General features: G+C 43.4%; 1 protein-coding gene across 2 annotated transcripts in view; it reads right to left on the reverse strand.

Annotated features, from left to right (window-relative positions):
- Positions 1 to 1,102: 1,102 nt before the first annotated feature.
- dok1b (docking protein 1b) overlaps positions 1,103 to 12,676 on the reverse strand; it is a 78,965-nt gene continuing 67,391 nt past the window's right edge. For both annotated transcript variants that reach the window (XM_043691278.2, XM_043691371.2), the window contains exons 4-5: positions 11,977 to 12,149; positions 1,103 to 6,991 (exon numbers count right to left, since the gene is read on the reverse strand). In XM_043691278.2, the coding sequence (XP_043547213.1) occupies positions 5,804 to 6,991; positions 11,977 to 12,149 (1,361 nt within the window). In that variant the 3' untranslated portion in view covers positions 1,103 to 5,803. The remainder of the gene's footprint in view (positions 6,992 to 11,976; positions 12,150 to 12,676) is intronic.

Below are 12,676 nucleotides of genomic sequence, written 5' to 3' on the forward strand. Positions count from 1 at the left end.
CAACTGGTATCCATACACACAAACGAAAAGGGACCCAAGTTTGACTGGGACAATACATCCATCCTAGGACAGGCACTGGAATTCCTAGAGGCCTGGCATTCAAACCGGAACTCCATCAACAAACATATGGATTTGCACCCCGTTTGCTAACCTCTCAGAAACAGAACCAGAAATGATATCACCTACCACAACAAACCGAGACAGATAAATAACAAGTGGGGCAGAACACCAACATTTCATTGGAGGCTCACAGATGATATTACCTAGCATGTGATGAAACGTCTGAGAACAAACCTACCAGCTCAGCGAGCAAACTTAGAATGAATCACTGTAAAAAAAAGTTGCCCTTCATATCCTTTTTAAATCTTCCTCCTCTCACCTTAAAAATATGCCCCCTAGTTTTGAACACAAGGGAAAAGATTCTTGTCATTCATCTGAACTATGCCCCTCACGAATCTCAATAAGATCACCACCCGCACCTCCAATTCTCCAGTGAAAAAGGTCCTAGCCATTCCAGTCTATATCTCAAACACTTCATTCTTGGCAAATCCTGTATATGACCTAACTCCTTTGTGCTTTTGCTTCTAGTTCCTTAACCTCTTTAGTAACAGTAAGCAAGGACTTCGGATTTTGATTTCATCCACAACACAGTTATTCCAATGATATTGCATTGGGTGTTTCAGTCTAGATTTCCTGTTTAAATGTCTGGAGAGAACCCATAAACTTTTGATTTGGTCATGGGAGAAATCACATGCTTCTAGACACAAAAGGAAACTAAAACGTCATCCCAGACTGTTCTGACCAATTCAGTTCTCCTGTACAATTTGTTTTCATGTGATATCTGATGGAAAGTGTAACATCTAACAGGTGAAACTGGCCTGTAGTTCTGCCCCATCTCACTACCACAGAATCACAGAAGTGTTATGGCACAGAATGAGGCCGTTCAACCCATCATGTCTGCACCAGCTTGTTAAATGAGCCTAATTATTCAATACCACGCCCTTCCTTCCCACTTCAAAATCCTCCTCTCCAACTAATTCCCACAATCCCAGCAGAACAAAAACCACAAGCTTTTCATGCAGCAAAGACAAAGTCAACAATCTCAAGAAAACAATTTTATGCAGTAGCTATTCTGATAATCACAAATTACTTGTTGGTCACCTATTTTAAAATGATGGATGTACAAACTACATTTAACTATAATTGGTCAATCAGGAATTTACATTTTAAAAGTATGTATTTTTGTTACAAGAAATTATTACACATCTGTATAAAAATGTCAGACATCGAATAACTTAAGCAGATCAGTTAACAAGCTTTAAATATATCACATTATTATTAAACAGCCAGCTCTTGCAGCATCAACCTCATCATGTTGGATTAAATTCAGAACAGAAATTCAGAACAGGAAATAGCAGATGGAATTCAATGTGAGCAAATGCGAGGTCTTGCACTTTGGAAAAAAGAATAGAAGCATGGACTACTTTCTAAACAGTGAGAAAATTCGTAAAGCCAAAGTACAGAGGGATCTGGGAGTGCTAGTTGAGGATTCTCTAAGGTAAACATGCAGGTTGAGTCCGTGATTAAGAAAGCGAATGCAATGTTGTCAATTATCTCAAGAGGGTTGGAATATAAAAGCACCGTTGTGCTACTGAGACTTTATAAAGCTCTGGTTAGGCCCTATTTGGAGTACTGTGTCCAGTTTTGGTCCCCACACCTCAGGAAGGACATATTGGCACTGGAGCATGTCCAGCGGAGATTCACACGGATGATCCCTGGGATGGTAGGTCTAACATATGAGGAACAGCTGAGGATCCTGGGATTGTATTCATCGGAGTTTAGAAGATTAAGGGGAGATCTAATAGAAACTTACAAGATAATACATGGCTTGGCGAGGGTGGACGCTAGGAAATTGTTTCCATTAGGCGAGGAGACTAGGACCCGTGGACACAGCCTTAGAATTAGAGGGGGTAAATTCAGAACAGAAATGCGGAGACATTTCTTCAGCCAGAGAGTGGTGGGCCTGTGGAATTCATTGCCGCAGAGTGCAGTGGAGGCTGGGACGCTAAATGTCTTCAAGGCAGAAATTGATAAATTCTTGATGTCACAAGGAATTAAAGGCTACGGGGAGAATGCGGGTAAGTGGAGTTGAAATGCCCATCAGCCATGATTGAATGGCGGAGTGGACTCGATTGGTCGAATGGCCTTACTTCCGCTCCTATGTCTTATGGTCTTATCAACTATGGGAATGAACTATCCAAAATGTTCTTTCTTTAACAAGAATTTTAGCCCCTTCTTTTTGAACTTGGACATATACAACACTTCCCAAAACATCAGCATCTCAGAAAACAATTCAGAGCTGAAGTAATTTTTGGAAGTATCTTCATGGTATTAACAGAAGTACTAGAGCAAACCAATTTGAATGGTGCAGTTACCACAGACAGCAATGAGACAATGGTCTGGTTTAGTTATGTTGGTTGAAAATAAATATCAGAAACCATCTGCTTTGAACCAGGACTGTCAATCAGTTAACCCTCAAGGGCAGACAGGAAGAGAGAAAGATGATAAAATAAATTGGAAACATAACCATGGCTTTAACATCTCTCCTCAAAGATGACAATCTGCTGGGGATCAACCTTTGCGGGTATTAACTAGATAAATACAAGGCATTGCCTTGGAAGCAAATTGACCTTTGATTAATCATATTTAAAGTTTGAAAAAAAAAACTGGTATTTCCCCAAGGATCTTGCAGTTTATTTTCTTCCTTGCAAAAAACAAAATGCAATATCAGAACAGGGTGCCAGCGAAGATTAACAAGAGAGAATTAATGATAGCAGAAATCTTTAATTATTTTGTTGTCTCATGCTTAGGAACTAAGGGTTCCATAGCAGACAAAATAAACTCCTAACATATATCCACGAATTACTGGACAAATTAATCTTAAACCTTTTACTGGAAAGATCACAAAACACCTGGAACTGTATCAGCTGTCCAAGATGACCAAAAGGTGAATATTTTGTTTCCTAGCACCACTACCTTTAGTAAAAGGCCCCAAGGTACTCCACAGGGCCGTTCAACCAAAATTTTATACTGGCAAGAGAAGATATTATGACAGGTGTCCAAAAGTTTGGTCAAATATTTAGGTTGGGAGAAGTGCATTAATAGAAGAGAGATTTTTTTTTTAAATCTTACATGGGATGTTTGTAACCACATAACTGTGGGTGTGCAGTCACATTTAGGCCAGAACGCTTCAATGATAGCGACCCCACCTTCTCCAAGCTATTCATGTAAAGGACATTCCTCATCCCTGGAATCATTCTCGTGAATATTTTCCATGTCCTCTCTAAAGCCCTCACATTTTTCCCATAATAGTTCCCAAAAGTTAACCAGGAGTAGGCCATTCAGCCCTTCAAGCCTATTGCACCATTCATTAGGTGTATGGCTGATCTATCATTCTCACCTACCCTTTGAGCACCTCGTTTAACAAGGATACTCCAACACTGCAGTTGAGGTTCAGCCAGGGTTTTCTAAGGGTTCACCATAATTTCCTTGCTTTTGTACTCCCTGTCCATTTGTAAAGTCCAGGATTCCCTCTGCCCTTTTAACCTTTTCTCACTGCTGTCAATTTGTGCACATTTCCCCCCAGGCTTCTCTCTCTTTCTTTATGTTCCTGTATCCCCTTCCAAATTGCATATTTTTCATCCAAAACTTCTCTATTTACTGCATTAAATTTATCTGTATTAATTACTGCATTAATTCTGCCTGACCAATCTACCTGATATCCATCACTACTCTCCCAAGTTTTACTTCACCTGTAAGTTTTGGAATTCAAGGCTGAACTTCAAAATTTGCCAGTTCTACACTTCTCTTTTGATGTTCTGACAATTTATTCAAAGACAATGTATTCAGAGATCTACAAAACGTCAGGCATGACTTACAGTTTGGTTAGAATGTGGAATGCGACCATGGAGTAGTCAAAGGGGAGGTTAAATAAACACAAGAGTAGAAAGGAATAAAAGGATAATTTGATGGGAGGGAAAGAGTTACATGGAGCATAATAAGTTGATTGATGAATGGCCCATTTCTATGCTATATGTATTTTGTAATTAAAAAGCTTGGCCTATAACTTTACAGGAGCAGGATCAGTGGGCGGCTACTGTCAACAGCCAACAGGTTTATTTGGTCACAAACATGAACATTGCCATTTTTATTTCCCTCTTCCCAATCCCTCAGTCAGCAAATATTTGGCTCAAGGTCTGTATTCCCACCTCTAAAAACTGCTCCAGAAAGCTCTGACAAATGGATGCAGTTCTGGACTGAGTGCAGTTCCTACTAGATGAAAAACGTAGTGAGTGGAAATGAGTGACCTCTTCACTTTGTTAAATGGACTGCAAGAGTTCATGAAGCCCTTCCAATCTCGAGGTCTAATGTCCCACCTTTTGGTCAATGTGTGTTCATTGCCACAGAAAGAGCATTCATATTACAGCCCAACAACCTGCAAATCCTTCAGCCACTTGGCACTATTCTCCAAAGGAAGACTGTATGGTTAAGAAAATAACATCAATTCCCTCAATAATCGAGGGATATTGATCCTGTGCCCACAAGCCAATTTTCCAACTGCAGCAACTTGGTAAGGAGTCACTGGTGCAAGAAACAGAATTTAGAGACAGAAAAACAAAACCATCACTTGCCCATATTGTTTTTACTCCTACCTGCAGCATCAATGAATTGTTTTCGTGAGCAGTCATACAGTGAAGCAGGATCACAAACAACACATATTTTACAGAATGACTATATGATTCCATACATCCTCAAAGCACAATACACATAACAGAAAACAATAATGGCTCTGGAATAACAACGAGGAAATAAAAAGTGTCTACATGGCCACTATAAAAGGAAGGTCTGGCAAACAGTCCTCATGAAGAGTTAATAGTTCTCATTCAAACAAGTAAACTTCACAGCACATATTGGTGAGGTCTCTTTCACCACAGATAGTTGGTGACAAAAACAAAAAAGGTGTTCCAGATTCAGTACCACCATTTGGGCACTTTTCTATTGTGTGTAAGAAACATCTACTTCTGTGGCATGATCTTCTTGTCCATCTTTTGCAAGAGGCTTTCCCCAATATTGTATGTTCTCCTCTTCTTCTCACCCATCCCTTAACAGAGTCATCCTACATCTCACCACATGGCAGGTGGAACATTGTAAACAGCTCTGAGGAAGGGTCACCAGACCCGAAACATTAACTGTTTTCTCTCCACAGATGCTGCCAGACCTGCCGAGCTTTTCCAGCAACTTCAGTTTTTGTTTCATTTGTAAACAGGAGTCGGCTTGAAGTTTCTGCTCAGGATGAATTGAGAAATCCTCGTTCCACATGGTCCACCAAAACTAGGAAGCAGGGCCAAGTGGATGTCTAAGAAAATTGGACTGTTGATCTCCTGCTACAAGCCCAAGAGGAACTGAGCTAGGGGACGTCACAATCACATTAGGGCTCTTTTCACATTTAATATAGAGAAGAGGAAATTTGTCCATTCTGGTACATGGCTCTGTGAAAACATTTTCTAGAGATGCAGTCTTTTGTATCTCAGTATGTAAAATTCATCTCAGTTTCACCATTTAGTCGAACACACGGACATACCAATGATACCGATCATAGTTTAATCTTTGCTGTTCATAAGATGAGGTAATAATATTGTATCCCTGCTTGTAACAGCACTCGCAGAGACACACGTGAACAAAGAATTACAATTTGTTTTAAGAGCCAAAACAAAGAAATACCCAGAAGAGCTGACTGAATCTATCAAAGGTTCCCAAGATCTTCATAAATTGACTCTGGCTTAATGTTGACGTCGTCCACTGACACTTCTTTCTCCAGCCGCTTGGGCTTCACAACCTTACTGTAGATGCAGTTATTCGAGCTGTTGAAATTGGTTTTAAGCGTTGGCCGCTCAGGGTTAACTAGCTCCCTCCCAGACTCCTTGATGTCTGCCCGCCTGTCTTTTACAAATGGCCCGCTGGTGGGTTTCGGTGCAGGCAAGGGCTTGGGCTTTTTTGGTTTGGCAGCTTGTGCCTCGACGGCCCTCGGTGGGGGTGAGCCCGAGCCGTCGTCCTTCCCAGCATGCCCTGCCACGCACCCCTTCCTTCTCCAAGCGGCCGAGTCTGCCAGCTGAGCTTGGTCGTAGATGGCAGTGAAGGGGGGCAGGGGGTAGGGGGCCCGGGCCTCCAGGACCTGCTGGAATGCCCGGCCCTCCGGCTCGTCGTAGATATGCTCCTCCGCTGGGCCAGCGCCAGGGGCAAGCCGGGAGAAATCCTGGTTCACCCGCTCGTAAATGTCCGCGTACAGAGGCTCCGCCCTCTGCCCTGGCGCTTTCCGGTCTTTGAAGCCCTTCCAGGCCGCAGGCTCCTGGGGCTTGCACGTCGGGACGCTGTCAACTGGCTCGGAGTACAGGCAGTCTGAGCCACACTTGCCGACGGTCAGGGCGTCCACGGGGTCAGAGTAGACGGAGGCCAGATCGCTGCTCGACGCGGACATCTTGGGGGACCTTGGTGGCGTCGGGGGGCCCACAGCCGGGGGCTCTGGCAGACTCCGGTTCTTGAGGAGTTTGGACAACTCCTTCTCCTCCGCACCCCGCGGCGGGGCCTGCTCCTTTCTGTGGGGTGTGGCCTGGCCCTCAGTTAAACCGGATTTGTGGTCAGGGCTGCCTGCTGGACCCCCACTGCTGGTGCCCACCACCACCAACACCTCGGAGGAAAGGGCCGGGGATGCATCAAGTGATGGGCATTCGGGGCTCCGTTCCACTGAGCTCAAGGCAGCATGGTCTCCTGCCTCTGACGGGGGGAGACTTCGGCGGATCCCCTCAGCCTGGGCCTTCTGTTCCAGGATGCTGCTCTCCACCAGCAGGAAGATGTCGTTGCCATGCTTGGTCTCAAAGGTGAAGTTCCCCGCACCGGAATCACATCTGCGCCCAGCCTCGAATGAAAACATGACCTGCCGACAAGAGAAAAAATAAGAGTTAAAAAAGGTGTCACCCAAAGACAGGATCACTTTTGCAAGAAAAGAATCTCACATGAAAGCTCAGTGAAATGATGTATCTTCCTCAGTTTCTTAGTGGCTACTGCAATGTAGAAAATGCTGCATTAAATGCGCATGGTGCCCAGAACCTATCCACAGCAGCATGAGGCTGACCATATACAGTGTTTCAGGAACAAGAACTAAGACAATGGGCAGAACCCCCCTGCTAGTGTTTGAAACGACTTGCCATAGGAGTTTTTAAAACTAGAAGAAAGTGAGGACTGCAGATGGAGAGTCAGAGTGGAAGAGTGTGGAAAAGCACAGTAGGTGAGGCAGCATCCAAGGAGCAGGAGAGTCAACATTTTGGGTATAAGCCCTTCATCATGAATGTGGGAAGGGATGGGGGCTGGGGGTGAGACGGAAGGTAGGTGGGATGCAGGTGGGGGAGCTGGCTGTGATAGGTTGGAACAAATAGGAAGGAAGATGGACAGGTCGGACATGTCAAGAGGGAGGTGCTGAGTTGGAGGGTTGGATCTGGGATGAGGTGTGTTGGGGGGGGGGGGGGAAAAGAAGAGAAGAGATTTGGAAACTGGTGATGTCGATGTTGATGCCATTTGATTGTAGTTTTTACATCCACCTAATGTGGCAGAAGGAAACGTCATGTAACATCTCGTGAAATGTTATACCTGACAAGATAGCACTTCTCCTATACTGCACTGAAGTCTCAGCCAAGATCTTTATCTTGACTGTGCAGAGGCAATGGCCAAGTGGTATTATATATCTATTAATAGACTGTTAATCTAGAGACCCAAGCTAATATTCTGGTGATGCAGTTTTGAATCCCATCATGGCAGATGGTGGGACTTGAAATCAATAAAAATCTGGAACTAAGAGTCTGACGATGACTATTGTCGACTGTCAGAGAAATCATCTGGTTCACTAATGTCCTTGAGGGGAGGAAACTACCATCCTTGTCTGGTCTATTCCAGACTCAATAATGTGATTGACTTTCAACTATCTTCTGGGCAATTAGGAATGGGTGATAAATGCTGGTCTAGCCAGTGATGTCCACATCCTCTGAATGAATATAAATAATAGCATCTTCTCACACAGATCTTCTCACTCAGCAGTAATGGTGTTACCCGCTTAGCTGTGGCTGAGGGAAGTGATGATTTGGAAACATTTGAGCTTCGAGCAAGTTATTCTGTGTTCTGTGTGTTAGATGATAGCCACACTAGTTTGAGTAGTTATGCATTGGCTGATTTTACTTAAGACCATCTGGAACATTATTTTCAAAATAACTTTCAATCCAAGACAGTACTATGATAATTTAAAAAAACAAACAAGAATCTCAGTCTCCACAAGTGCAAGTTGACACAGAATAAATCGAATTATGGCCAAGTCTGTAGTAGAGAATTACACCATTCGGAGCAATTGGTCTTTGATTATGAGATCATAGAATGTCAGAATTTCTACAGCGTGGAAGCAGGCCTTTTGACCCATCGAGTCCACACCAACTCTCCAAAGAGCATCCCACCCAAACCCAGTCCTGACACTGCCACTCTGCTGTCCTCTCAGTGTTTGCTCTCCATGTTTACCTCCTCCTATCTCCATCCACGTAGTCTGATCTGCATATGCTCTATTACTTATTTGCCGAACTAGGTTCCCCTTATGGTATGAAAAAAAAGCGCAAAAATGATAGAGCTCTTTTAAGTCATCGAAGAGATTAACAGGCTGGATATGGGGAAGTGTTGGCCTAATAATTAGGTCATTGGGCTAGTAATGTAGAGAGTGCGGCCAATGCTTTGGGGACACGTATTCAAATCTCACCACCATAGCTGGAAGAATTTAAATTCTATTCATGAATCAGGAAATGAAACCCTCGACATTACCATTTCTAAAACTAGCTTTCATTCGTAATAAAAACCCAGCCAGCTCACTCTTGGAAATCAGTCATCCTTAACTTTCCTACTTGTTGAGTACTGTCGCAACGTGACAGAAGCCTGGCCACTCTGTGGAATGACCCAGCAAGCCACTCAGTTCAACAGCAGTTCGGGAAGGGCGAATATTGGCCTTCCCAGGAACATTGTCTGCAAAGATTTTGCTTTGTTGCTGTGCAGATCTCCAACGTCCATGCGAGGGAGTGACTCCTGGAAGCAGGCACTGTTCACTGGCAGACCAATCAGCGAGCACAGAGCTTTCCAGTAGCTGTGCCTGAACTAATCTGCTTGCCAGTGATGCCCACATCCTATGAAATAATTATCCTTAAGTTAAAAGTTGCAGGTATACGAATAGGGAGGGTTTGGAGGGATATGGGCCGGGTGCTGACAGGTGGGACTAGATTGGGTTGGGATATCTGGTCGCCATGGATGGATTGGACTGAAGGGGCTGTTTCCATGCTGTACATCTCTAAGACTCTATGACTGTTCCAATTGGAGGAGACTGAAACTCGTGAAAATAAAATGCTGGGTGGTCGCTCATAATCCTGAAAAAGGAAATAAAAACCTTCTTCTCATCAGGATGTGAATTTACTACAAATGTCAGCATGCAGAACAGTATAGGTGCACTTAAGGTGAAGCCATTCAGATGCAAGCGGACAAAAATAGGTGAAGTAAATGAAGTTGGAGGTGGCTTGTGTGGAGCAGAACATTGGGCTCTATGCTGCGAGTTCTATGTAACCAAAAAAAAAATCTATCGCACTGTGACAAGGCAAAAACAGACAGCTTCAATCTTCAGCATAGTTGGGCCTTCTGTCTCTCAGAGTGATTGTGAAGAACTCAAGTGGGGAGTCTGCGTCAAGACACCCTGAGCCGGGTTTCCTCTGGTGAGCCACTTCCTCTGTGCAGTGAATTTTAATAAAACTTAATACCTCAAGCTGGAAAATTAAACACAGCAGGTGACGCACTGTGTCAAAAGCAACTAAAGCTGGGGAATGGAAAAACAAAATGTGCACCGTTACAGTTGAAGTGTTAAGATCAGGAGGCTGTCTGTAGTCGTCGGCCTTGTGACCACAATAAAAAGTTATATTTAGGATGCAAAAAGATTTCTAAGTGGCACGTCGATAACCAAATGGTGTGGAGAGTGAATATGCTTTCCCTGTGGCATTTCAGTTTCCATCCAAGGACATAAATAATTTGAAGTGATTTAAAGATTAGCCGTGTGCAGCATTTTCTTTTTTGACTCATCTGCTAGCTTCCTAGAACATTTATAAAACTTAAATGCATCCAAAATTGCTTTTTACGTTTCTCCTAAGCGGGGAAACGAAAACCAAGGGACACAGATTAAAAATAATTGCCAAGAGAACCTGGGGCAGAGAGCTGAGGGAGGGGCATTGCTTGGAAGAAAGAAAAGATGATAAATCAGGAATGCAATGCGCGAGAGGATAATAAAGCAGATTTATTGGTAACTTTTCTGAGAGAATTGGGTGAATACTTTCAGGAAACAACAGGAGAAGTCAGACGAAGCTTGATTGGCTCTTTCAAAGATCAAGCACAATGGGACGTATGGCCTCCTTCTGTGCTGTGTCATTCTGCGAGTTTAATTCGGGTTACCTTAACTCATTTATGCCGACCAGGTTTCCTCAATGGAATTAGTCCCATCTGCCAGCATTTGGCCCATATCTCTCTAACCCCTTTCTATTCGGGTACCTGTCCAGATTCTTTTAAATGTTGTAGTTGTAATTGTTTCCACCTTCTGAAAAAGCTGCCTCTCAGGTCCCTCTTAAATCTTTCCCCTCTCATCTTAAACCAAGACTCGCTAGTTTTGGACTCCCCTACCCTAGGGAGACGACCTTGACTATTCATCTTATCTGTGCCCCTGATGATTTTATAAATCTCCATAAGGTCACCCCTCAGACTCTTACGCTCCAGGGGGGGGAAAAAAAAAAAAAAGAGTCCCAGCCTATCAGCCTCTCCTTATAATTAAGACTTTCCAGTCTCGGTAACATGCTTGTAAATATTTTTTTGCACCATTTCCATAACATCCTTCCTATAGCAAGGCAACCTGAATTTTTGACACCAGCCTGAGCAACTAAAACTGCCCTGAGGAGATTTCTGTAAGGGATTAGCAAGAGGAAGTTCTCCCTGGCTAGCAGCAACATTCCCTTTAAGTTGTACAGTCACAAAGCCACTCAGAGGCTCTGTGCATGCCAAGACATTTAGGGCCGGGATGAGGAGAAAATGTCTTCGCCCAGAGAGTGGTGAACTGGTGGAAATATCTGCCACAGAAAGGGGTTGAGGCCAAAACATTGAATGCTTTCAAGAAAGAGTTAGATATATTTTCTTAGAAATAATGAGATCAAAAGGTATTGGGGAGAAAAGCAAGAACATGGCACTGATTGAATATGATCATGGCTGATCATCCAATGATGGAGCAGGCTCAAAGGGCTGAATGGTCTACTCCTGTTCTTTTTTTGGTGCTTCTAATGGCTTTTGCTGTCAAGCCATGATCTGAGATTGGCAGAAAAATTAGAGGGAATGGAGGCCATCAGACCGTACTCTCAGAATAGAGGTGAGGAAATTCCTCCCCTCCTCCACCCAGTCACATGTGCACAGAGGATTGTGGAACTTTTGAATTGTTTCAGAGGCTTGTGGTCTTTCCATCATTGAATATATTCAGCACTGGGATTGATAGGATTTTTGCTTTCTCAGGAAATCGAGGGATGTGGGGAATAGATGGGGGCAGTGCAGTTGAGGCAGAAGATCAGCCATGATTGTATTGAACTGCACAGGTTTAAAGTGGCCAAATGACATATCTAACAAAGGAGAAAAAGAAGTGAACAGGCTGACAGGTTTACAAAACAATACGGGGGCCCAGGGCCAAAGCAGTTGGAGATATGACTGCACAGCTGGACTATTTAAAACTGGGGATATGCAGACAATATAGTATGATCTTAACAGACCGACAGTGATTACATTCCTTATAACAGTTTAAATGCCAAACTGGACCATGCCCAATTTTACCTTGTCCCTTCCATACCGCCGCAGAAGCTTATAGGGCCAGTTGAACAGAACTTGATCAGATTTGGTATCTTTTAGTGTGAGCTTCTCCTTGTCTGCTTTAAGAATGTACGTCCCATGGAGATTACATCTCTCTGCTGCTTCTGTCTTCTGCACGTTCACCCAGAACTCATTCACTGTGCATGGGAAAGGAGGAAACAAGGCGGTTTAATCACAAGAATGAATCAAGGAGAAGGAAAGAAAGCAACAAGACATCAAGTTTAGTTTTCTGATTTACGGCGTGCTGATATCAGGTCAGCAACGTAAAATCATTGTTGCACCACTCAATTAGATCTGATTAATTATTGTTACATGTTCTAGGTACTGTGAAAGGTTTTGTTCTGCGTGCAGTACAAGCAGGTCATACCATACAAAGTGCGTTAGGGTAATAGAACAGGGTGAGGAATACAATGTTACACCCCAATATTTCAGAAAACAAGTGGGTGCAAATGTCAGACACTCACCCAACATTTTGGAAATAGCCAATCAACAAGCTATTGAACCAATTAAAGATCAACTGAACATTTTCAGACTTTATTTATCGGGTGCTTAAAACGTATGTAGATGGGCATTTGAAGTGTCATATGGGGTCAGTGCTGGAAAGTGGGATTAGCGTAAATAAGTAGTTCCGCGCTGTATGACTCTATTACTCTGTGAATAGGAC

This window comes from Chiloscyllium plagiosum, unplaced genomic scaffold (genome assembly GCF_037043375.1).
Source record: "Chiloscyllium plagiosum isolate Xiang-an unplaced genomic scaffold, Cpla_swu_hap1 HiC_scaffold_1, whole genome shotgun sequence".
Classification (NCBI taxonomy): domain Eukaryota; kingdom Metazoa; phylum Chordata; class Chondrichthyes; order Orectolobiformes; family Hemiscylliidae; genus Chiloscyllium; species Chiloscyllium plagiosum.